The sequence below is a fragment of the Podarcis bocagei genome (assembly GCF_964188305.1).
Source record: "Podarcis bocagei genome assembly, chromosome: 11".
Classification (NCBI taxonomy): Eukaryota; Metazoa; Chordata; class Lepidosauria; order Squamata; family Lacertidae; genus Podarcis; species Podarcis bocagei.
The window spans coordinates 33,550,895-33,577,634 of record NC_138136.1 but is presented as its reverse complement, the minus strand read 5'-3'; the positions used below and the strand labels follow the sequence as shown (position 1 = coordinate 33,577,634).

Genomic DNA, 26,740 nt, shown 5'->3' with positions numbered 1-26,740 from the left:
GAAGGCTATTGTACTTCACAAAGTGTTTAGCGTGAAGGGATCTTCAGTCCTGATGTGTCACCAGCTATCTCTGTTCAGAACTTTTCTTACCTCTGCTTGCCTGAGGAGGTGCTAGTCGCATGTATGAATTATCAATGCTGAAAACCATAAAACCTGGGGCCGTTGCCATTCCCTGGATGTAAATGTAGGCTGTGTATAATCCTTCAGGCATTAGGCAGCGCAGCTGGTGTCTTCAGGTCTTCAGCAACGTTTATGTAATCCTGGCCGAGACAAGGTTTGCTGAGTTGTGCAACATGTTCTGACTTCTTGTCAAATGTGTAAAACCAGAGAGGATTGGGACATTGGCTGCCTCTGTTAGGGGAGCAAAAAGCACTACTGCCTAACCATTCTGTATCTTTCACATCCTGTTCAAATAGTGTTGCTCCCCAAACAGTTTTCTGTCAGGAGGATCTAAGAAGATACTATCTTCCCTGCCTATGCTTTTCTTTTTAATATCACGTGGAATTTCACACTGACCAGCTACATGGTTTTACTGTAAACGTTCTTAGCTGATGCCAGGTAAGAGGATTCCAGGTGGGTAGGCAAAGAGATGTCAGCAAGGCAAAAGAAAAGAAGAAGAAGAGGTGGACCATTTACCATTGCGAAGAGCCTCCATATTGAACCTGTTTGTGTGAGGTACCAGAACTCCCATCAGCCTCAGCCAGCATAATGGGAGTTAAGAACCAACAAGGACCACCTCTTTCCATATGAACCTACCCAAACCCTGGGATCATTGTGTGCCTCTTCCTCGAGAAGTCTGGAGGGTGGTAACATGAGAATGGGCCTTCTCTGCAGTGGCTCCCCATCTATGGAATGCTCTCCCCAGGGAAGTTTGCCTGGTGCCTTCATTATAGACCTTTAGGCACCAGACAAAAATGTTCCTTTTTAACCAGGACTTTGGCTGATTTGATTGACATCCTATGCCCTTTTAAAATGGGGGGGGGGGTTTGGGGGGGAGTTATTGGGATGTTGTTTTTATTTTGATTATGTATTTTGTGGTCTTGTATTTTGATTTTTTTTGGGGGGGCACGGGTGGCGCTGTGGGTTAAACCACAGAACCTAGGACTTGCCGATCAGAAGGTTGGTGGTTCGAATCCCCACAACAGGGTGAGCTCCCGTTGCTCGGTTCCTGCTCCTGTCAACCTAGCAGTTCAAAAGCACGTCAAGGTGCAAGTAGATAAATAGGTACCGCTCCGGTGGGAAGGTAAACGGCTTTTCCGTGCGCTGCTCTGGTTCGCCAGAAGCGGCTTAGTCATGCTGGCCACATGACCCGGAAGCTGTACGCTGGCTCCCTTGGCCAATAAAGCAAGATGAGCACCACAACCCCAGAGTCGGTCACAACTGGACCCAATGGTCAGGGGTCCCTTTACCTTTACTAGTTTGATTTTATTCTGTTATCCACCCTGAAACCTCTGGGTATAGGGTGGTTAATAATAATAATAATAATAATAATAATAATAATAATAATAATAATAAATGTCTGTTAGGCACCACATTGGCTACCTCATGCCTGCTGAATACCAGCCATTGGATGCAGGGCAGTGACTGACCAGAAGTAAGACCTTGGGGTCATCGTGGATAACTCAAAGATGTTGACCCAGTGTGCAGCAGCAGCTTTAAAAAACCATATTCCGTGTTAGGGCTCATTAAGAAAGGGATTGAAAATAAAACTGCCAATATCAGAGTTTCATTGTAACATATATGGTGTGGTGACATTTGGCGCAGTTCTGGCTGCCTCACCTCAAGAAGGCCATTGTAGAGCAGGAAGAGGTTCAAAAAAGGGCAACCATAATGATCACTGGGCAGGAGCAACTCTCCTATGAGGTAATACAGCAGCATTTCAGGTTTTTTAGTTAAGAGGTGAGTGAGACGACTTGGTAAAGGTAAAGGTAAAGGTACCCCTGCCCGTTACGGGCCAGTCTTGACAGACTCTGGGGTTTGTGCCCCCATCTCACTCTATAGGCCGTGGGCCAGCGCTGTCCGGAGACACTTCCGGGTCACGTGGCCAGCGTGACAAAGCTGCATCTGGCGAGCCAGCGCAGCACACGGAACGCCGTTTACCTTCCCGCTGGTAAGCGGTACCTATTTATCTACTTGCACCCAGGGGTGCTTTCGAACTGCTAGGTTGGCAGGCGCTGGGACCGAGCAGCGGGAGCGCACCCCGCCGCGGGGATTCGAACCGCCGACCTTTCGATCGGCAAGCCCTAGGCGCTGAGGCTTTTACCCACAGCGCCACCCGCCACCCGGAGACGACTTGGTAGAGGTGTATAAAATTATGCATGAAGTGGGATAGAAAAAAAAGTGTTTATCTTCCATAATATTAGAAAGCAAGGTGAATCTGTGAAACATGCACACTGTAACTTTAAAGCACCTCTAAAATATATTATTTCCTTCAAAGAATACCCTCACAGAGCTACTGTTCCCACCAACTCTTACAGTGCCCAGAATTCACCTGAAGAAGGGGGGGGGAGTGGACTTTGAATGTGCTTTAAAAGTGTAGTGTGTACATTCGGTGAACGTTGGTCGACTCAAGACAGACAAAGGAGAGTACATCTTCGCTCAGTACATAGTTAAACGATGGAATTTGTTCCCACAATATGCAGTGATGGCTTTAAAAGAGGTTTAGATAAATTTGTGGAAGATCAGGCCATCCATGGCTACTAGTCATGATGACTGTTATTAGAGGTAATGTCCCTCTTATTACCGTTTTCTTGGGACTCAACAGTGGGGGGAATGGAAATCCTGTTTGTGGGCTTCAGGACAGGATGTGAGGACAGGATGTTGGGCTGGATGGGTTATTGGCCTGATCCAGCCCAAGTTCTTCTTATGTTCTTCTTATGTTAGATGGTAGCTGTGCACTCAATTCTGTAAAGGCAAGACTTCTACTGATGTGCTCCTTTAAGCTTACAATGCTAGCAGGAAAAGGCCAGCCTAACCTTATCAACCCATCTCTTGTTTTTGCTTTGAGATGATGGCTGCATTACAGCTCATTTTTTCTGCACAATGCTAGCAGGTGAAGAAATGCCCGAACAGCAGTTCCCAAATTGCTTACCATGCTGGAGGCCACTTGTCTTTATTTGGATTTCAAGGAGGCTCTTAAAAATGGCTGGACTCACGCTTGCATCCGGAAAGCGGATTTTGATGATCGTTGCAGCACACCATTGGCAACATCCTTTTTGCAAGTTAAAAACCAAATACCTTTTCTAATGATAACACATTCAGTTGCAGAATCTGAAGGACGGTCAGCGTACATTTTTGGCCCAGTTACTGCTGACAACTTACATCTCGCCTACTTTGTTATTAGTAATTTTTCTTTCCCCAAGGTCTTGTCTTCTGACAAAGGAGGAGACAGATGTGGGAACTTTAAAAAGAACAGTGAAGCTGTGGAAATGTGCTGATAGATAAGGGTAAAACTTGCAAGTGTTTGCATCTTTGGTCACTGAAGCATTCATGTATGGAAGAGAGGTTTTAGTTGGAAATATTTTCATTTCTGGATTGATGGCCCCAGAAAGCTTAAGAGAGAGGGCATAAATGCAGTCCTAGGATCTTTGGGAGTTAGCCCTGGGACCTGTTTTCAGTGGAACATGTGACTAGTAAGAATAAGGCAGTCTCTCGGAGCTTATAAAATGTTATTTTCCTTACTAGTTTCAAATCCCACTCAGCTGGGAGTGGGGAGATCATGTTCTCACAAGCATACAGTTATCATGTTATTGTACTCAGTATCATTTTGATCTGGCGTGTTTTTTAAATGCTCTCTGGAAGACTCATGGCAGAGAAAAGCTTCTTTTGACCAGCCCCCCCCTATAATTATAGAGGTAAAAATGTTGGTGCCATATATGAATTAATGTCTTTTGAATGCTTCTAAAGTATGCAGATGGGTTTTCCTCCAGCCCTTCTTTTTATTCCCTCAATAAGGTGAGTTGAAATAATTTCAGTCCTGTCTGTTTACATCGACTGAAATTCCCCCCACCCACCCCAGTTCCCTTTCTGATCTTTATTTATCACCACAAACAAATGTTTTACTGTGGTTTCTTTTTTCCCCCCTTCAAAAAAGGGGTGTGTCTTCTGCCAATGCACTTCAGCCATTAGAGTAGTATGATTCCTCTCTTTGTTTTGTTAGGCTGGGCTTTTGTTGTAAGACCTGCATTTGGGTTTCCTGTCAAATGAAAAGTGATCTGGACGCATACGCAGGGACGCGGACTTATAAAAAATATTGGGGGGGCCCAGGAAAGCTCATGAATAATAAATAAGCTCATGAATATGCAAATAAAGTGGCGCCGCCTCCTCGTGAGCGAATAGGGGAGAGCGTGCTGCGCCTATTAATCAGCTCCGAAGGAAATTGGGTGGAGCTTTTGCTCGGGAGGGAGGGCAGGAGGCATGCAGCCCGACCCTGTGCATTTTGGGCTGGGGAAGGGGCGGCGATGGTGCTCTGCTGGAGGGGCGCTGGAGATTATTGGGGGGGCAGAGCCCCCCCAAACGAATTTTTGAGGGGGCTCGGGCCCCCTCAAGCCTCATGGAGTCGGCGCCTATGCGCATACGGGCTGGAGAAGGATTTGGAGATTATCGTATACTCTCTGTATCACTCGAGGAAAAAATAATTAAAGATGGTAAATCCCAAAGCCTAATGGCTGCAGATGCTAAACCCCCTGCTTAATCCTATATCTAGGTTGCATTTGACTGGCCTCCTTAATCGGTCATTTCTTCACATGATCACATCAGTAGGTATATGACACTAGCTAGTAAGCAATAAAGGCAGCATATATTCAGGGCTGCGTACATTGGACCCAAAGAACAACTACATTCTTTCATCCAAATTTTGCAATCCAAAGAAGTTCATTAAACTTTAAGATGTCACGGGACTGATATTTTTATTGCAGCAGATGAACCTGACCAATACTGACTAAATTATTATTATTATATAATACATCATCATTATCATTACTATTATTACTATCCTCCTCCTCCCAGTGGCAGACCTTGGGATCTCAAATTTCAGTGGCGCCCTGTGTGATGGCAAAAATTGCCCACCTTCTCACGCTCTATTCTAAATTTACAGAGTCTACTGTTGTTCACCTGATGCTTGGTTCCCAGTGTGACAGAAGTGGTCATACTCCCCAAAGTCCACCTCTGCTCCTCTTCCACCCTTTACCATAAGTTCACAGGGTGGAGAAACATAAAAAAGACAGTATTATGATAAATTAAAACAGTTAATCAGAATAATGGGGCTGCTCCTAACATCTTTATATACCTCAGGTGTCAAGGGCAAGGGTAAAGAGATATATTCACATCATATGCCAATGCAAATGTAGATGGATTTATTTTGCCCAATTTATTCGGCTTCCGTTCTTTGGATTTAGGATTTTATGAGCAAGGGCTGAAATAATGAGAAAGGGCAAATGAACTGAGAGCAGACAGTTTACAGCAATGAAGGACACTGGAGCCTATAACTCTTGAGAGTCCTTGATCATTCCACGTCTCCTTGCTGGAGGTCCCTGTTTAAATACGTGCTGCCCAGATGTTTCAAGCTTTCATGCATTACTCCACACAAAGTTACATTTTGCACCAGCAGGCAGTGGGGGGCTGTGCTGCTTATCTGATTTCCTAATGCTGGGGTTACTGCTAGTTACTGGGAGGGAAAGGGTGAGGTGGCAGGGAGATTGGTTCCACCACTGCCCCTGAACCATACCCCCTGCTCCTCCTCCTCGCCCCTTCCCCTTCTTGGTAACCAGCAGTGAATCTGGTGTTGGGAAACCAGGTAAGCGGTTTAGCCCACCCTCCCTTTCCAACCATTAGTGATAGAGATCCAGAGTGGTGGTGCTGGGCAAGAATGAGAGAGACTTGGGTTCAAATTCTGCTCTGCCATTAACCCTCCTCCTCCACATTTCCCCAATTTAAAGTCCAGTCCTTCATATTTCCACATCACTGTGATTTTTTTATCAATTTAAAAAAGGGTTCTTGCAAAACTTTGTCAGCATTTTAGTGTACATTCCTCCTACCACACACATTTTTCTATGCAATTTAAACGAGCACGTTTTTGCAAGCAATTTCCTCTAGTAGTATGCATTTTTTGTATATTTCCCCCCACGAATATGTGCATTTTTGTGCGCAGTATTTGCTTTGAAAACTGCATCGCAAAAATTCAAAGAACTGTGAATTTCAAAGGATACCTGCCCCCCCATCCCTAACTGCAGTCTTATCTTCCTTTAGGGAGCTTTAGTACGGAAGCGCACTTGTCGAAAGACGCTTCTTAATGACCAGCTCTTTCCCTCAAGTCTTCAGTTGCGTCTCCCCCCCCCCCCCCACGCTGGCATGAATTGTAAGTCATAAAAGAAAGCTGGCTCTATTCAATAGAGAAAGACAGCTCAGGACAGCCTCTTACTATGTATAGAGAGTCTAGAGTAGCCCATGTGGCCTCAGATGCTGCTTCCCATTGGTTGGCTGTGCTATCCATCACATGGTTCCTGAGACTACTGGCTCAGCTCTCGTTGCTACACATGAACAGATGTGCTCGGTCTGGAGGGACCGATTCATTTCTCAATGGAAAGCAACACCACCTTTAGGCTTTTACTTCTCTTTTTCTGTGTAGGAGTCTCAGCCCCTGTGGACCAAATATTTGGAAGGATGGAGAGGAGGTAAGTGATTTTGTGAATATTTGTAAATAGCACAGGGGCAGCTGATTTAATGTTGTTTATGCATGGGAGACCGCAAACATACCTTGTATTGTACATTTACAAGGTGGTTGGTTTTTTTTTTTAAAAAAAACATATATTTTTTAAACGTGCAATTAATGCAAAAGCAAATTGTTTCAGCCTTTAAAGATTCTGTAAGCTAGTTCCGTAAAAGCAGGCTTATGAACTTCAATGGGACTCCTCTTGAGAAACTGTATTATCAATTGCACATTAACGGGATCCTCTTTCATGTGATTTTATAGCTGAAGCTTGAAGATGAGAGATGAGTCTCTTTTGCATTTCTCTTTGCTTTTGTGACTTCACCTTCCTTCTGAAGTGTTAATAGCAGAGATATAAATAAAACAGCGTAGGTGTAAAACATGTTTGCAGAACACATTGTCGGTGGCATTTTTTAAATGAAAAACACACAAAAGGAAGCTTATTGTATGAATGTAGATGCAGTTTGAGCTTCATACAAAAAAGAAGACGCAACCTAATCTAAGCCCTCCTGTTTTCATCGCTGTGAACCTGTAACACACTGTTTCATTTGTGCAGTATATATGGATCTCAGACATTTCAGCAGGTGTTGGGAGTCGACTTGAGGGAAGCAACAAAGAGAAATAATCATAAAAGGGAAATAGCTAAACCGAATTCTAAGTATTTTGTCTTGCAGCCACTAATACATTTAACATATACAGGTCAGAAAACACTGATGAGGATCACACAACTACTGATGAAATCTGTGCATTTAGGGTAACAGGGGCATGTGGTGATTTGCTTAAGCTTGTATTAAGAGATCTGTGGCTTGGTTAACTGATGAATTAAAATGTGCTGTTACATTTAAGTTGTTTGCTCTGATGATGGTAGATTCTCAATTAAGAAGTGTTGCACGTCATGGAGTTAGGTGATGTAACTTTCAAAGAACTGAATTTAAAAAACAACAACTTTGCAGGATCAGCTCACAAGTTAGTTCCAGATGTCTGATTTTATGTTGATGAAAGCATGGTCATATTCTTGGTTTAACATGCATGAAACATAATTTTGAGGTGGTGGTGATTTTTAAAGTTGACATGTTCATTCCTCAACCATTAACTAGTAAGTAGGAGGTACTTAACTAGTAGTTTTACTTGATACTATTTTAAAGTTTGCCTTATCTTTCAATGTATGTTAAATTTCTGCAAAAAACAAAGATAAAGGAGTTAGGAAAGCAAGTTAAACCTTGCAGGAGCTGAGCTCATAAGCAAAACAAAATTCCTTGTAAGAAGAGTAAAGGGCCTTTTTCAATTAAGTGTCTGTTGAAATTATTTATTTCATTTCATACTATCTCTAGACCTCTTGATTGTAAACAAAACAAAACAAAACATTGAAAGTGGTTTAGAGTTATCAAATCAAAACTTCATAAAATGATGCGTGTCAGTGATGCTGTCCTGAATATATTGTATCTACTGCGTTGTGCCTATCAACTTTCAAGAAAAATATTTGTGGAAAATATATCTATATACTGTATGACTTGAAAGTGATCTGCACTGTTTGGAAAGCAGGGTTCTCTTTGAGTCTGGAGTCACTCTGGGATAACGACGACCAATGTCTGTGGTTTGCCAAAGGGTGTGATTCTTGATTTAGTGCCAAAGTCACTGGGGAAACTTACACCTGGAAATAAAAGCAGGAGGTCCTTAAGGGAAGAGGCTCCTCTTCTCAATGGAGGCTGAAATTATTGCTGTTGTATAAGAATATACAACGGCATGCGTATAAAACATGTATTCTTATATATCTCATTGTCTGCACTACTAAGGTTGCTTCAGATGAAAGTGTTTGCATGTTGTGAGTGTGGAGAATGCCTGAATTCCAGGCACCTCATCTGGCCTGCATGAGTCCAAATAGACAAGAAGAATCACCAGCTATTGTGGTGTCCCCACAATAGGAAGGAAGGAATTCTTTGAGAGACTTTATGCTCAGCTTCTTGTTTTGGCATTAACATTGGCTGAAGATGCTGCTCTTAAATCCATCGGTGATGAGGCAGTGCTAAGGTGGAAAGTCATTACTGGTGGACATTATCATAGAAACGGAGAATTGTAGAGTTGGAAGCAACCATGAGGGTAATCTAGTTCAATGTCCAGATAGATTACCACAACTACACAGCCTTCTGCTTGCTACTGATTGGATGTGCATGAGCATTGGGATGCACATCCCTGTGGGAACATGGGACTTGGTAGAAAGCAGGTTCCTTCCTATTTGCCCATATAAGCCATTACTGTCTACTCTGACTGGCAGTGGATCTCCAGGGTCTCAGATCTTTCACATCACCTGCTATTTGGTCCTTTTTAATTGGATGTACCTGGAAGTGCCTGGGAACTGAACCTGACACGATTTGTGCACCAAGCTTATATTCTACCATCTTAATTGTGATATTCACTTAAACGCAATAGTACAGAGCCCAGTAAGCATTTTAAAACACATAGTTCAAAATCAAACAAAATAACCTACTGTTATATTATACAACATACAAGTCCTTATCATGCCCTTTCCCCCCCCAACATCATATTCCTTGACCATCTGTGATTCAGTCATATTAATTAACAAGTTCATTGCTAACAAACTCTATCCTCTTGCATGACCTTTTTCCCAATAAGCAAACCAGATTTTGTTATCTTGTTGATGGATAATGCCATCTGATAAGTAGGCACTTATACCCTTTTATACATATAATCTTACGTAATTGGGCATTACTTAGTGATTAGCTGTTCCAGTGCCGTTCATTAGAGCTAAGCCAATTTCAGTTCTGCTAGTGACAGATCTGGAATAGATGAGATAACCAGCGCACAGGTATTAAATGATATAACTGTATCCTAGTATTAAATATTAAATAGTATTAAATATTAAATAGTATTAAATAGGTATTAAATGATATAATTGTAGCCTAGTATTGCTCTGTTTACATCCAGATTGCATTTTGCTTGAAGGCCCAAATTATATAACACATGGATCATGGGCTGTGTGCAGATTACTAGTTCTGCGAAACAACTGAATTGACTTTCCCTACTGTGGCATCAACGCTGATCAAATGTCAGTAATGTTATAACTGTACAAAGGTCATGAAGAAGGGGAGTAGCCTCACGGAGTGGGGAGCCAGTAGCAACTGCTTCTTCTAGCTTCATACATGTCAGTGGAGAGATGAAATTAAGTAGATGGGATCCTGATTTGTCTTTTCAGGGGTCAGTTTGAAATACAATGAAAATGTCAGAAAGCAATTTGACCAGAGACAATATAGAACACTCACAATATAGACACAGATGCCACAAGCAATGGCAATCTCTGAAAGGATATGTATGTGTATATTTTATTTGTGTCCCTTCACTGCAAAAAGGACTTACCCATCTCATATCTCCAGCTTTGACCTGAATGGGGAAGGTGAGAAATGTCGGTTTTACATTGCCTGTAGCTCCAATGCTAAGGCCATCTTGCTTGCCAGGATCTGGCTCCCCTCTCATCATGGCAAGGAGGGCAAATTGCTGTGCTCGATGTTATGGAACTTTGTTTCAGAGCCAAACTTGGGCTGTGCACGCACATTTGAAGCACATGCCTTCCCTCAAAGAATTCTGGGCACTGTAGTTGACCCCTCACAGAGTTCCAGTTCCCAGCAACCCTTAACAAACTACAGTGTCCAGAATTCTTTGTGGGAGGAAAAGGTGCTTTTATGTGCTACATGGAGTTACATTTACAGGTAGGTAGCCGTGTTGGTCTGCTGTAGTCGAAACAAAATAAAAAAAATCCTTCCAGTAGCACCTTAGAGACCAACTAAGTTTGTCATTGGTATGAGAAGTGAAGAAGTGTGCATGCACATGAAAGCTCATACCAATGACAAACTTAGTTGGTCTCTAAGGTGCTACTGGAAGGAATTTTTTTATGGAGTTACATGTAACTTTACCCCCCCCCCCAACAAATGGCTTTTAAAAATAATATGAGAAAATGAAAAGCAGCCAAGGGAGATGGCAGTCAGGAGTGGCTGGAAGGGCTGGTGGTTGCCATCTCTGTTTCATCTTAAAATTACTCAACCCCAGTTGCTTTTCTCCCTATAGGGAAAAATATAGATAGACTTATACGTTTTACACTGCAATGGAAAAGCAGTTTGAGAAGATGATTTTGACAAGAAAAAGAGTGGTCAGGATAACATTAAGTGCCTCTTCTCCACCTGTTCTTCCTTCGTTCTTAATTATAGCCTCCAGTGTGTGCTTAATTCACTAAAATAGGGGGAAAATGTGGCTGGAAAAGTTACTTTAAATGTCACATAACATGTATTGTATCCCTTAGATATGTTGTCATGGGAAATCTACAGAACCCACAGAATGAATCCTAGGCCATGTTAACACATTGCAAGACCTTCACACAAGCCCATGGAACAGGCCAGCATGCAAGGAGTGTGTCACGGTTTCCTAGACACAGCGGTGACGAGGACAGTCTGCAAATTGCAAGGAAGCAAATAACCAGCCAGGCTTCTTTGTGACAAACACCACCTGCTTCTCTCGAGGAGTGGGAAGCTCGCTGTTTGTATCTGTCAGTCTGTGGCGTTCTGCAGAGGCTCGCAGATTACTCTTGCCACCAGGTTTCTAGCAGAGTTATGCATATTTCATTGGGGAGTGCACATTTAGCACTTTGTGGATGTTTTCCTGCTGAGAGTAGAATCTTGTTACTTTGGCGTGAAACACGGTTTCATTTTCTGGTGGTTTTCTGGGAGGCAGAAGGCAACCTCCCACAAGTGTCAGATTCTAAACCAGCATCTCATAGCAACTGCTCAGGGACACGCCATACGCCTCGCTGGGCCTCTAAACAAGCAGATCCACCTTCTTGCTGTGAATTGATGTTTCACACCAATTAGGCTCCTTCTGAGACGAACTTTTCAAATGTGACATAAACCTTCGTTTCGTTCCAAACATCACACAAAGGGCCTTCACAGCAGCTGTGCTGGAAGTGCAATTCTCCAGGTGCTCCTCTAAACCATATGGCCTGGCTATGCCCTCTTATCTCACATTTCTAGGCAGATGCAATTAATCATATTAATTTTGCCCCTGGCACATTTTGCAGCTTTCTTTATCTCTCTTGTATGTGTTATCTGTCTAAAACATGGGCACTCACTAACTACCAAGAAGCATTGATGTGAAGGGTATTGGTGAATTTTTAAAAAAATCAGCAGGACTACAGAATATTGTCAGATCCCTCAGGCTTTTGTAATCTTCTATTTTTATGACATTAATATTAAATCAAAAGGGCATAAGAAGAACCAGCTGCACATGTCCAAATGCCCATTTAGTCCAACATCATTTTCTCACACTGGTCAACGAGATGCCTCAAACAGGACGTAAGCACCTAGGAGGTGACATCTAGGGAGGCCTGGGGGGGCAAGGGCCCCCCAATATTTTCAGGGAGGGGCCGGACCACCCCCCAATTCCATGGCAGTCGTCAAAAGGATGTGCCAGGGTGAAGAGGCTTTGCTCTGCCACATCCTTTTGAGGATCGCTGGGCAGGGGCGTAGGGAGGGTGTGTGTGGCCCAAAACGGCAGCATGGGGCTTATGTCCACCAGGCGGACTCCGTGGGCAGCTTGCCCCACCCCTGCCACTCCTGCGAGCTACGCCCCTGTCTCTGGGGCGCCTTCCCAGAAGTTCTTAGGCCCATAGTTCCGAAAGCAAATGATGGATATTCCAATAGTCAGGATGTACCAAAGAGACAGTGTTAGAAACTGAGATATGAAAGCTAGGAGTTAAATGGCACCTTACACCTAGGTTATGGACGCAACAACGGAAAGTCTAGGCACACTTTTTTAATAACAAGAATGCAAGGCTGAAGATGAATGAACTGCAGCTAAAACATTGTGTTCATTTTCCACATGGTCTAGTCCTTCCCCTGCCTACCCCGCTAATATTCTTAAGAGGGTCTCTTCTCTGGTCTTCAGAGAGTTTTTATCTGAAATCTTAGGCTCAGAAACAGCTCGTGCTAATGAGATTCCCAGTCACAAAATGAGCCTAGAACGGGGGGGGGGGGTCCAAACACTGCAAGGAGAAAGTGGACAATAGTCAGTGTCTGTAAGAAGGCATCCCAAGGTGTAAAAAAATGGACCTACTAGCTATAGCCACAGAATGGACAACATGCTGGCTAGTTAAGGCTGTGTTTTCTGTGGCCTTTGAGATTTCATTTGCATTTAATAAATGCATTGTTTTTCAGGTTATCTTGCAGTTCTGCTTTAGCTAAACACTGATCTCCCCCAGCATAAGTATGGTCCAGAAGTTGAGAGAATAGTGCTGATTTACTGTTTTGTGTGTCTGCTTTGTTGCAGTTTCTTTGCATTCTCTGACCAAGACTTGCTACAAAGAAATGGTAAGGTTTTCAACTTCCTTTTGAATGAAGTGGCACCAATGTTCTTGGTTACTGTATACAATTTATGATTAAAAAAAAGTATGGAAGCTTTTTGTCCATATGAGAACCTGACCAGGGATTTAGGACATTGTGTGGCCTTAGTTCACTGACAAGAGTCTTCCTTTGCATAAAACGGGCCTTCTCAGCAGTGGTGCCCTGGCTATGGTCTGCTCTGGCACCTAAATTATGTTCCAAAACCCAGACTTAGAAAAAAAATATCCAAACCAAACTCACCCCCCCACTGCCAAAGTTTCTTTCTTGGATGTACAGTATATCAAAGCACAAATCACTTTGCCTTTGCTGGGTTTTTTGTGTGTGCTTATGGTATATATATATATATATATATAATTTTATGCTGGCCTGTTTCTAAGCTGATTCTGAGTTTTTATAGCACTTTTTTGATATTATTTTATTGATCTTACTGTATTTGTTGACTTTTGGAAATCACCCAGAGAACTTTAATTGATGAACAGTCTAGAAATAGGTTGTACAATCAATCAATCAATCAATCAATCAATCAATCAAGGAAGATGAATAAAGCCTCCTGTTCAGTACCTACCACACTGAAACACTGCGTTCTTACTGCATTGTAAATATACCCTTTCCTCTTCCTGTGGGTGGGACTGCGTGTGTCTAGAAGTAGAGGTGGCTAAAGCAAAAGATGTGCAGTGCTATAGCCTGAGAATGATAGGAAAGAGGGAACAGGAGGGAGAGCATCTCAAGATGTTTATGAGCACCTGCTCACAGTGTAACTGGCTTGCTTGGCTGCACCTTGGAGAAAGTCCCAGAATCACTAAAAGGCCCAGTTTTGATTAGCTGTTCTTTCTCAAGAAAGAAGAGGTACATACATGTACTTCCTATTCTACCCAAAATTCAGTTTGTGGCATATTATGAAAAGGGAAGACAGAATTAAAAAATGATGGGTGGTATTCAGCTGACTTTTACTCGGGGTAGATACGTCCATCATGTTCATTATTTTCAATGGGTCTGAATAAAACTTAGATGAATACAACTCTGTAGTGTTAGAATTATATTTTAATGAGAAGATTGTAGAATAGGACGTGGTGTTCTTATTTGCATTAAGTAATGTATGTTGTTGAAAGGCGTTCAAGCCTATAGACAACAAATATTTTTATTTCTTCTTCTTCAGGCCGACGATATGATGGCAGTGTGAAACCAAAACTTAATTTACAACAAATAGCATTTGCACAGGTATGGAGGTACCAGGAAACTGGATTGTAAGTTCTTCCATGATGCACATAACCATACTTTTCTTCTGAATTCTATAGGGTAGCTGTTATGCTGGTCTGAATTTTTTTTGCAGTGGAATATGTAGTTTGTGTATTGGAAAGCTGTTATCTTTTTCAACCGTGAAGCAAAAAATCAAAATCAAAAATCAAGGTTCCAGATGTATTTTGAAAGGTGCTTATCACCTTGCAAGTTCTGTTTGATTAGACCAACTTTTACTCTGGCACAGTTTCCATTGACTGCAAAGGCAATGCTGTATAATCAAGAGACATTAAGATCTTGGTTGAAAATATTGGGGCAGAATGCATGATTTTGGTGCAGCCTCTGAGTTTGTAATCTTGGTGTGAACTTAGCTTGGATAACACATTGCTTACTATCTAAAAATGCAAGGTACCTGTTTCAGTGATCCTACAAAAAATATTATACTAATTCTCAGAACCAGGGGTTCAAAAGCTTTTTTTTTAATTAGTATTTTATTAAGTTTTATCAGTAAGAAAATTCAAAAAGAATACAAAAAAAGGAAAAATACAAAGTCAAAATACAAAAATACAAACATTAAGCATAAAAAAGAAGAAAAAAGAAGAAAAAAGAAAAACACACAAAGAAAAAACAAAACTCCCTCTTTTTTTAACTCATCTTTAGTTAACTTATTTTCCTGACTTCCTCACGCCTCCCTTTTTTGTATCCCTTTTTAAAAATTGGTTCAGCAAATTCATATCCAATTTAGTTTATCTATTATCAATCCCATCTTACATTTTACCTTGTTGCTAGAACCCCTTCAATTCATTTCAACGTCATCAACATTCAAAAATTTTGCAATGTTTCTGTAAATAAGTTTTAAATTTCCTCCAATCTTCTTCCACCAACTCTTCTCCCTGGTCTCGGATTCTGCCAGTCCAGGGGTTCAAAAGCTTTTAATGATGTATGCCTATTAGTAGAGCTTTGCATTTCTTCAAAACTTAAAAGTCTGCAAATATCTGAGCTATGTACTTGAACAATTAGGGGTGTTCACATGTTATCTTGCACCTGTGCACAAGTTGTTTATACCTGTGTTTGGCTGCTCCTGAAAAAAAATCTATCGTGATTCTTTCCCTTATGTCAGTTTTCTGCCCACCAAGTCATTAATGCCATGTTTTCTGTGTTACTCATTGCTGACCTAAGATTTGATATCTTGTGTTCCAAGTTCCCACAAAACCACTGATAACTTTTAGGCTTCAGTTTGAGAATCTATTCCCTAAGTGGACAAGCAAATAGTTTTGTTTGGATCTAGACAAGAAAGATAAGCAGATTTTCTTTTCACCACCACACTTCCACAAAAATGTAATTAAAATTGCTTGCTTACTTTCTACATTTCTATTTTCTACTTTTGTTGAACTCCTAATCTGACTTTTACCATGGCACAATGAGTTTCACAGAAGTATTTTTAATAAGCTAAGAGATATTCCTGCATAATGGTGTGTAGGGGGAAAACTCATGTCCTTCATATCACAGATAAATTGTCCACATTAGATGATCTGCAGTTGGAATGTCATCTGGAAAAGCAGGGAATAGTTAATCTGGTGCCTTCCAGGTGTTATGAACTATAACTTCCATCAGCTGCAGCCAGTATGTCCAGCAGCCAGGGATGATGGGAGTAGTAGTCCCATCTTTGTAGCTCCACATTGGCTGTCCCTGAATTGTGTGTCAGGTATGCTTTGCCAATGCTCATGAAGTTCACCTGAGGATTATTATTTTAGCATTTCTGTTGCACAGTACTAACAACATATATACCATTTTATCCATGCAGAATCCTGGAAGCCAGTTTTAAAAACTGTCTGGTGAGCTTTTATGCCTCAGCCAGGATTTGAGCTTTTGTGTTTCAAACTTACCCACCTACAAGTCTCTGCTTTACACTGAGCCTTGCACTGGGAGTAGGGAAAGTAAATTACTGCTTTTCAGCATACTCCACAAACCCTTTATGGTGAAATGCTTTATGCCGAAATAACAGGGACTGCATTTGGCTTAAAGATTCAAAGATAATTTGCATGCTGCTATTGGTATTAGTTGTTTCATTGCAAAGGCAGACCTGCTAACTCTGAACTCTTCCTTGATTATATGCAGATTGTGAATTACAATGGAAGCAGCAAAGAGAATTCAGAGAGAGAGTCTGTCATCCACACTCACTACAGCCCTCTCAACATCACAGTCAATGGAAGCCATTGTATTCTTTTTTGGGCCAGAAGGATCATGATTAGGTTTCAGAATCACACACAGCTGGACCTAACAGACAAGACATTTGGTGTTCATGCCACTGTGGATGTTGCAGATTCAAACTGCAGTGAAGAAAATGCAATGTAAGATTATGACCTACTGTGCTCATGAGTTGCTTGTGCCTGGTGTACAAGTGAAGCAAATTTAGAAACACCCACATAGTATTGTCTTTGCGTTGGTGCAGCCTGTGATGCTACGTGGCTGAGCTGTTTCGATGGCTTGAAATGTTCACCAACATCCCTATTGCTCAGGCTATAAAGTTAATAGAGTATTTGCAGTCCAGCTTCTGTGAAAAAGGTAAACCTGCCAGTTTATCTGAGATGAACACTTCACACAGGGCCAAGAGACAGAAAGAAAAAGGTTTGTTGTGCATGCTGGGAGGACTGGGGAAAGGTTCCAAGATGTAGGTGAGAGAAAGGACAGAGAGCCATGAGCCAAGATATCTGAAGGAAGGATGCACAGCTAGACAGTGGACTGAAAAACTGGAACCTGAGGGAAGGGTAGGTGAATAAATGTTGGTTTGGGGAAACAGGGAAACCGAAGCAAGAAGAGGTTAATTATACTACAGTTTCCAGAGTTCCCTGGGAAGAGGGATCAGTTTTCAAATCACACTGGGAATTGTAGCTCTGTGAGGGGAACAGGGATCCCCCAACAATTCTCAGCAGCCTTAACAAACTACCGCTCCCATAATTACTTGAGGGAGATGGCCATGACTGTTGAAAGTGGTATCGTAGTGCTTTACATGTATGTGTTTTGTGGCCTAAGAAAGAGCATGATTCCCAGCTCCCTCAGTAAGGTGGTGGCGCAATCCTTCCAAATCCTTCATTGGATTTGGAAGATCTCAATAAATTTAGGCTAGTCACAGTTCTCTTCCAGGACGAGGTTCTTCAGCTGATGGTCATTGACCAGAATCTCTCACAGTTTGAACACACCTGGTTCCTTGGCCGTCCTCCAAGTGTCTCCTTTGCAGAAGTCTGGAAGGTTGCCGCAAGAGAGAGAGAGGAACAGACTTGAAACAGACATTGATATCTGGTTGTTAATTTATAGCCTGTATGGTTTGCTGGTTTTGTTAATGGCTGTTTAAATGGTGCTTATGTGGATGGTTGGAAGTTTTAAACAGGTTCAATTCATTTATGATCACTTTGAGCCTGTGGTTTTATGGAATTGCCTCAGTTTTTATATTTTACTGTCCTGCGCAAACCCCCAGGGCCGTATGTTATGAGATGGGAAAAACCCCAGCAAGTTAGCTTGAGGGAAGTGTTTCCAGCCTTGTCCCTGTGGGTGCCATGGCACCGGCAAAGGGGTTCTTTGCTGTCTCCAGGCACCATAATCCTCAAATTTTCAGCTTTCGTGCTTTTTTTTAAAAAAGGAAGTTTCTTGCATTTGTAGAACCCGATAAATGAGGCAAAACATACAGACACAATTCTTCTCATTATTAGCCTGCTTTACCTTTTCAGTGTTTAACTTTGCACCCCCCTCACTCCCCCCAAAATGAGGGAAAATCCCCCCTAACATATTCTAAATGTGCAGGTGAAAGGCAGAGAGATGTATTGGGGACAGAGAGGGAGAGGCATGTGTGGCCTGTGTGTGAGAGGAGAGGGAGGGAAGGGGCGTGTTATGCTGCTGTCTGTGAGAGGGAGTCAGCAGTGTTTGTGTGAGGGTGGTATGACAATATGGTCTGTGTGTATGGGAGAGGGAGAGATACACTTGGGGGGGGGGAGAGAGAGCTATGTACATATGAGGCGTGTGAGTGTTGAGTGTGAGAGAACTGCCTGTGTCTCTGTATCTGTGCTGGGAGTGCGTGCATGTATGTGAGGCAGTGACTGCAGTGTCGCCCCTTGTATGTTTCTCCTGGTACTAGGGAATGTTCTCTGTTGTGACTAAAAAGCAGTAGCATCACTGTGCATGCTTGTGAGGGATCAGTATTGTGTGACCTCCGCAATCAGGACCAGCAAGAACTCTCTCTAATTTTGTGTTATGTCATGTCCCCATGTCAGTCATGTTGTGTTATTCCAGGCGCCCAAATCCGTCACTAGGGCCTACAGCACTTCCTCAAAACTCAAAATGTGCCCACTAGTCCAAAAAGGTTGGCAATCACTGGCTTGAATAATACAGTTTAGCTACCTTTCTTCTTTCTTCTTTTTCACATTTATGGATCTAAGCTGACATTGTTCTTTTTTGTCATAGGCTTTCACTTAATTTTGGTGACATTGACAATTTGAAGGGATTTGTCATCAGGTATGTCTTCAAACATGAATTCGTTTTTTTTCTGGATCAGGAAACATCTTATATTAAAGCCTGTTTGAACTGTTTGCTTATCACTAAGCAAACTGGAGGCTTTCAAGCATTTTAGATAGTCCTATAATGGAGGAAAATGCTGTCATAAAATGCTGTAGGAGTGTTAACCATGTGTCTAACTCTTCCTCGTTGAAATGAATGGGGCTTAGAAGTATTTAACTTTGACTGGCAATGTGCTTGGTGTTGATAGCCCCAAATGTGAATTTTATGAGAAGCTAAATTCTGTCCTCAATTGACTGGAAATGCAAAGAGGTTTTTGCCTGACCCCATAATACAATTGGGTATTTCCCCTTGGTAAAAAGTAATGGAAGGAAACAGTGATATCTGTTTCATCTAAGACTCTGTTTCTTTTATTTCTCTGATTCCTCCTCTCCCAGATTCATGCTGACCAACAGTTATTACAAGCTGTCCATTCAAAACTGGTTTACCTTACATAGAATCCAACTCATTTACAACCATTCCGTACAAGCAACGTTCAATGCGACACAAATACATGCACCAGCGAGCTACTCCTATCACTGTGAACATGTTAGCAACTTGCAGAGGTATGATGCGCTCCTGACGCCCAGCTCCACAAATGATGCAGCCAAGCTCTGGGAAGTCACTTTTATTGACTTTCAGGTAATATGAGGAAAAACCAAAGCAAGTACATGTGGTCAACCTGTGGTCCTCCAGGTGTTAATGGACTACAACTCCCATATTCCCTGACCTTTGGCCATGCTGGCTGGAGCTGATGGGAGTTGGAGTCCAACAGTGTTTGACGGACTCAAGTTCCTGCCCCTGATATGCATGGTGGCAGCAAGAAAGCTTAATGATCTACTGAAAGCAGATACGATAATCTTTATTGTCATTGTCCCATAAGTGAAAAAGTAGGATTTGAACAGGAAAGAATGTAGTTTCACCTTTGTTATATGACATGCAGTACAATTGTAAGCATATTTACTCAGAAGTAATTCTCATTATGTTGGTTAAAAATATATATATTGTAAAGCATTTTTATTCCCCATTCAAAAGGGAATAAAAATGCCCCATACAAATGCCAATGATAAGACAGTCCCTGGCTTCAAGTTTAGAATCTAAAAGACATGGCACAAAGGGAAAACGGGTTAGGAGGGAGGAGAAAAACAAAAATCCAGGAACTTTTTCTTAGTTATGTTCAATGGGACTCTCTAGGAAATGTGTTTAGGACTGTAACCATAATATTGTGTAGGGTTGATTCATTTGTCTATGGGGTGATTTTGGAACAGCTTGCAAGACAGGGTTCAGGTGTTGCTGGACTACAGTTCCCATTGTACCTGACCCGATCATTGGCCATGCTGGTTGGAGATGATGGTTGAAGTGCAACAACATCTTACTACCCATGTTGAATAGACGTTTGTTGATGACTCTGATTGGGCTTCATGTGCAAAGCAATAATACTTTCTATGATGTTTGGAAAATCTTCATGCAGGACTATGCTCTACATCCCCAAATATCTGCCAGTCAACTTCATGGGGGAATGTAAGAAGAGCCTGCTGGATCAAGCCAGAGGCCCATTTAGTCCAGCGTCACAGTGCCCAAGCAGATTGGGCCTTTGGGAAGCCCAAATGCAGGACCTGAGCTCAACAGCCCTCTCCCCACTTGTGATTCCCTGGAAATGAGAAGTGATCCAGAAACCACATAAATCTGAGTACCTACATTTAACCTGACTTGCAAAATAATCCTAAGCATTTCAACTGAGTAGCAGTGAGGCCTACTAAGTTTAACAGGGCTTAGTAAGTATGTCTAGAATCACATCCCATGGCTAGCTAAACCCAGCGCATTTGTCACTGAAAATGACAGCTTCACATTTATCTTTCACTCCTTTTAATGCAATGTTTAGGTGGGAAAATACATGACGTGGCATCACCATTATTCTTTCTCTTCTCTGTCTCTCTGTCTCCATGTGGGCTGGGAGGAAGCAATAGCATGTTGCCATTTCTGGTGACAAATGCACATTTCATAAAATGTCTAGTTTGAGCCTTCCTCTCATTGCCTTGTTTTATGTGGGGATAGATCCCTGATTGCTCTGCCTTCCACAGTTCAGTGACAAGATCACTCTTGGGTCAGTTGCTGAGGTCAGCTAAGGAGAGGATATAAGGGCTGCTACTGACTCTTATCTCCTTATGAGGATCAGAGGAAAGGGCGAGAGGGCAAGCGTAACTGCTCACTCCAAAAGAGACAATTTAGCCACCAAGGAATCTCCCTTTGTGTCACCCCTTCTTGTGGGATATGGAACGAGCCAACCTCCTTCCTTTGAAGTTGCAGTTGAAATGTGTAGCTGAGAGTCTCAACAGCCTCAGGTTCTGTCCTTAGGCTTTTACTCATCTACATGGTGGGTGCTGGAGTCTAGACATCTATCATCTGTTTTTGATCACAGAACACTGTGGGGAGTTTACCTTCTGAAAAAAAGGTCAGGTGGCAGCTTCTGTACTGTATCAGGATAGCCATATCCTCAGCTGGTTCCCTATCGGGTTTTGATCTTAAATATATAACTCAACATTTTTACATGAGAATATTTCAAATCTTAAACTGATTATGCTGTTGGGGAGAGACTCTTTTACCCTCATTTATTTTTACATGTTGGCTAGGGTGCCCACTCCTGTTTTTCAGCATTGTTGATTTTCAGCTTCTACAAGAATAAATGTCTTCCTGGAGAGAATTTTTACTGTGAAACTGGCTGCTGGGCTCCTGATTCTTCTGTGTTTGATGGAAGAGCAATCTACGCACCTCGGGTTGTTGTGCTCATGTCTTGCTCACAGACTTTCCACAGGCATCCGGCTAGCCACTGTGAGAACAGGATGCTGGGTTAGATGGGTCATTGGCCTGATCCAGTAAGCTCTTCTTATGCTCTTATGTACAGGCCCATTACCCAGTGTCTACTGTAGGTGAGCTGACATGTCCCCCCTCAGATAAATAGCAAAATCATCTCCACCTCTGTGATGGGTTTTTCTAGAGTTCCTGCTTTTCTCTTTCTCAACATGTATAGCATACACACTCACTTCAATCGAGGTGTAGTGGAAGGTTCTGCTGTTTTGACTCCTCCAATCCTAACCTGGTTTGATAAAATTAACATCCTGGTTCTGTGGCTCAATGGGCTATCGACCACAGCTATTTTGATGTATAGTTTGGGGATCAGCGGAAGAGTCATGAGCAATGTAGATTGGGAAGGGAACATTACTGAGCCCCTGTATTAACTTGGAGAAATGATTCAAGATATTTCATACCACTTCTAGACAAGAGTGGGAGGGTCTGTGGCACACAGTCATGTGTTGCAATGCTCCCTGGCTCAGCAGATTGGAGAAGGGCCTATGTATGTTTTGTAGAAGACACTGTTATATCAGCTCTGTTATGTATTGAAGTTCTCACCCTGGCCACCAGGGGTATTGTGTATATAGTTTTTACTCAGGTCCACGTAAGTTAATTTAGGCGGGAAACCCTGGGTTGTTGTCATTACAATGTTGACAATGTTGACAGCCGGCTGCCTATAAGAGCAGGCCGGCTGAGCTGTTTGCAGTTTAATTCAGTTCCAGCTTACTATAAAGAACCACTTGGGGAAATCTTGTTGACTGCTTTGTCCACCCCCAACTTAATAAGCTCAGATCTGGACTTGACTTGTGGTGCTCATTTTGAAAAGGTTGGCAACCGCTATTCAGAGGGTCTTTCTGGTAGACAAGGGTGTAGGACAGGTGACGAGTCACAGGGAGATAAGGATAAAACTCCAAAAATGCTGTACATGGAACAATGAGTGCTGCTTAGTTGCAATTCTAAAGGCCTTTAAAATAACTAGAGATGGGTGAACGCCCCATCCCTAGTGGGGAGAAAGACCTATTTTCCCCAAAGTTCTAAAAATATTAATAATTTGCAGCCCCCATGTGATCTCGCCAATTCTCTTACTTGGTAGTTATTGTTGTGGCATCTTCAGTGCAACTGTTGTCTCTCTCCTTTCGTCCTGGACTGCTCCAGAGGTAGAGAAGGAGGCATCTGAGCCCTAGCGCTGTTTTCCACTGGTCGGGCAACCTGGGCAGAATTGCATTGCTCTCCTGCCTTGCCAACACTGTGTGCCACTTCTGGTTGCTGAGAGGGGAAGGGGGAAAGCAGCAGGGAACTCAGCATGATGCAGGTGCATCAGCAGAACATATCTGATGCTCTCTGTGCCGTGCTTGCACTGTGCTGAGCTCCCCACTGCCGTGCCTCCTCCCACTCTCAGTAACCAGAACATTGACCTGTGGAGTCCTGTCAGCCACACCTGGTAGGGGCCTTGGGAAATGAGGTTTCCCCAGGGCACTAAACAAACATCACGTGGGAGATATTCTTCCATAGCTCAGGTTAAAATCAGAGCCGAGTAAGAACGTCAAAATATTTATCCTTCAAAGAAGGATGATTCATTCTGAGAGTTATAGCCTGAGCCTGAGATGTATGAACAACTGCATCACCCACAGCATCAGCACAAGTAAATTCTGCAAACCTTTATGTCTCTATCTGTATAAACAGGTCTACCTCAACAAATCAGTTGATTATGGGTTGCCTTGGTAGCAGACCACAATAAAATAGTACATTTAAAAGCCAGGCTTATACTGAATTACAACAATTGATGTTCAAGAATCTTGGTCGCTTGTCAAGGCCCCCAAGCCAGCTCCCCAGAAGAAATAAATTCACACAGACACAAATTTTGGTTTAAGGTTAATGGGCAAAATTTAGGCCGCAACTTTATTGATTACAGCAAATGTGAGCGGTATTGGCTTAGGCATTGACAATAGACTATATCTGACTCCTGCCCACCTTGCAGGGAGTCAGGAAGGGTAAACCACCAATGAGGAAGCCACATCGGGGAAAGCTGTCTGCAGCTCTCCTCGGTGTTCCCAGAGGCCTGGCCTGGCCCTACCCCTCAAGGGGACTTCGGACAGGATCCAGGCCCCGGATTCCTTTAATGGAATACCCTTGAACATGGAGGGGCAGGCGATGGCTGACCTCCCCTCCCCCCCACATCAATAAACAAATGCCTAACCGCCAAACCATACAAAGTTGTGAAGATTGCTAAGAGATAGTTGAAAACCAAGTGGCCAGTGCCAATCTACCAAATGGAAAATTCCTTTGCTTCCCAAGACAGGCCACCAATCAAAGTCCAAAGCAAGGCCAGGGGGCACCTAAAACAAAAGGAAGGGTGGGCGGGTGTTCGGCAGTGCGAAGCAGGTGCTCAGCACACATCAATGCTGCTGCTTTTATACCCCCCCACGATCACCCCACTCAAATCGTGATTGGCCAAAAGAGGCCTGGGGTGATCGTGGTGCCACCCTGGCATAAAGGACATCACTCCCCCCATGCCAGGTTGGGGGGGGGGACTGTATTGTGGGCCCACCCGCAACCAGGACCATCCTTTAGGATGTTCCAATTTAACAATGGGGAGAAAATAATGAGATTCCTTTAGCCAGGAGAGAGAGGATTTTTAATCCACACCATTTTATTCTCTCAACAGATTCAAGGATTCAACATTGAAGACGGGCAGTTTGCTTATGCCAAAGACTGTGCCTCTTTGTTTCCGCCAGCAATCCTGATGGGCCTGGTGATGTCTCTGATTTTGCTTCTGGTTCTGGCCTATGCTCTCCACATGCTGATACACTTGAAATCCCTTGACAGGCACTATGAATGCAAAGCTTCTCCTGCTTACTTCCCACAGATGAAAGATATTGATACGGTAGATGAAAAAGAACCCCTGAGAAACAATGGGATTGAAGTATATGAACTTAGAAGTCAACAGTACTCAAAAATCTATATTTAGCAGTTGTTTTTTTGTTTTCCATGGTTAGGCAGCATACTATTCCTGAGGAACTTTTGCATCATGTGGGCTCATGTTAGGATTTTGAGCATCCCAACTTTGATTTAAAACAAGATTTCTAGTCTTCATGGTTGTAAAGAAAAAAATGTGGAAGTGTTACAACAGTGTGTGTCCTAATTTCTCAGAAATTCAGAAGCTAATCAAAATAACACCAATTTATATTGTGGTTCCAATAGTGTAAGTAAACAGCATGGTTTTAGAAGTGACAGTCTCATGGTCGGGAACATTTTAGACCTGTCATATTGAGTGTGTGGAATCTAGATGCCCAGAACACTCAGCGAACAAAGTGGGAATTTATGACACTTCAAAAACTGCCAAGACTTCCACCCCACCCCAAATGAGAGGAAAACATCCCAGCCAAAGGTGCATAGCAAAAATTGAAGCTTGATCAAGCTTCTTCAGAAGCTAGAAAGTGAAGACTCTGCTCTTTTTTTTCTTTTTCTTTTTGCCATGACATGGGAAGACTCTGAACTACAGTTTTGCATGAAGTGAAATGACCTGCTCTACTTAGAGGTTGGTGAACAGAGATGTTCTGGTGCTGAAATGGCACTAATCTTTGGGCAGAAGGAAACAGCTGCACTTGATCTAAGGCAGACATCCCTAACTTGGAGGCCCTCCAAATGTTTTGGACTACAATTCCCATCATTCCCAGCAATGGTCAAGTAGTTACTTGTAGTCCAAAACTGTTGGAGGGAATCAGCTTGGGAAAGGTTTATCTTAAGTGCCCCAGTGAGCTTCTCTCTTTCTGCAACATACATATGACTCCAATTTCGATGTAACAGAACATGTTAATTGCTGATCAGCTGCCAAATGGTGTGTACCTATTATTGTACCTGTTTGCATTACAGAAAAGTGATATTTCTGCTAATCAGCAAATGATGTGCTGCTTCTAAAGATGTTATGCAAATTGTGTCAGTTACATCTCAGTGTTATGCAGATTTGCTGTGGATCTCTTATCTTGTGATGCCTTTCCAAGGGTGCCCTCAGCACTGAGCAGATTTCTCACTTCTGTTGTATCTCAATTAAGTTATCAGCACTTTCTTTTTTGATGTTCCATTCTAATACTTAGCTAAATGTTTTTTACTACATGACTTCTCTGATAAATGATCAAAGGATATCAGACTGTTGGCATTAATTTCAAAAAATGTGTCATTGAGAACAAGGTAAAAGAAAGATCTCAGCGGGAAGGAAGAAATTAATGTAACGAAGATTAGCTCTGATACTGTAAAAGTAAAGCCCTAGTCTTCCCAACTCATTTACAAACCTTTGCAAATTGCATTTCATAATGAAGGCTTTGAAAACACTGAATAAACACCCCTTCAAAAGCAATAGGCCTCTTAGCAACAGTATAAATAGAGTCCACTGATGGAAAGACTTCCTTAACATGTAGAAACTAGTTCAGTACTAATTTGTTAAATTAACCAGTTTTAGGTCAATCTTGCTTTGAGGTCGAACACAATCTGGATTTCTGTGATATTGTACTTGGGTTCCCCTGGGTTATGCAATGTAACCATCACCCTACCTTTAATGCCATTGGGCTCCCAAGAGGCACTTTAGGTGCATTCAAGTGGGATTTTAAAGTAACTCTCCCCACACTGCTAGAACAGAAGATCCTCACATTACATCAGCTACACAGCTGCACCTTTAAGTCAGGGGTGTTCTAGATCCTTATCTACCCCCATAAGCTAAGTTTGACATGTGGGTGGAGCCAGCTACCCGCCAATCACATGACATCACTATGATTTCAGGTAAACAGCATATCGGTGGTGCCTGCCAAATCTCTTTGGCCCCACCTTCTTTTTCTTGTCCCATACCTGACATCATAGATATCTACAGATACAAGGCAGAGCCCATAGATCATAAAATCAAAAACTTGGAAGGCATCCTGAGGATCATCTAGTTCAATCCATAGTTATCAATGTTTCCCTTTTTTAAAGGGAAATTGCCTTATTCCGAATAGGATTCCTCGCAAGAAAA

General features: G+C 42.4%; 1 protein-coding gene across 2 annotated transcripts; it reads left to right on the top strand.

The window, feature by feature from the left end:
- Positions 1–6,495: 6,495 nt before the first annotated feature.
- Positions 6,496–25,880, top strand: LOC308597596 (V-type proton ATPase subunit S1-like protein). Of its 2 annotated transcripts, none has more exons than XM_081213440.1 (7): positions 6,496–6,671; positions 13,034–13,074; positions 14,264–14,325; positions 16,462–16,694; positions 18,799–18,849; positions 19,287–19,530; positions 24,404–25,880. In XM_081213440.1, the coding sequence occupies exons 1-7, from the start codon at positions 6,577–6,579 to the stop codon at positions 24,704–24,706; spliced, it is 1,029 nt and encodes a 342-aa protein (XP_081069566.1). In that variant the 5' UTR covers positions 6,496–6,576; the 3' UTR covers positions 24,707–25,880. The 2 variants fall into 2 exon arrangements, with proteins under 2 accessions (XP_081069566.1, XP_081069567.1); XM_081213441.1 differs by having other exon boundaries at positions 6,643–6,671; positions 14,264–14,351.
- The last annotated feature ends 860 nt before the right edge of the window (positions 25,881–26,740 follow it).

Coding starts and splice junctions, on each gene's coding strand:
- LOC308597596 (XM_081213440.1), top strand. CDS start 6,577: ATGGAAAGCAACACCACCTTTAGGCTTTTACTTCTCTTTTTCTGTGTA. Junction 13,075..14,263: donor AGACTTGCTACAAAGAAATG/GTAAGGTTTTCA, acceptor CTTCTTCTTCAG/GCCGACGATATGATGGCAGT. Junction 18,850..19,286: donor TTGAAGGGATTTGTCATCAG/GTATGTCTTCAA, acceptor CTCCTCTCCCAG/ATTCATGCTGACCAACAGTT.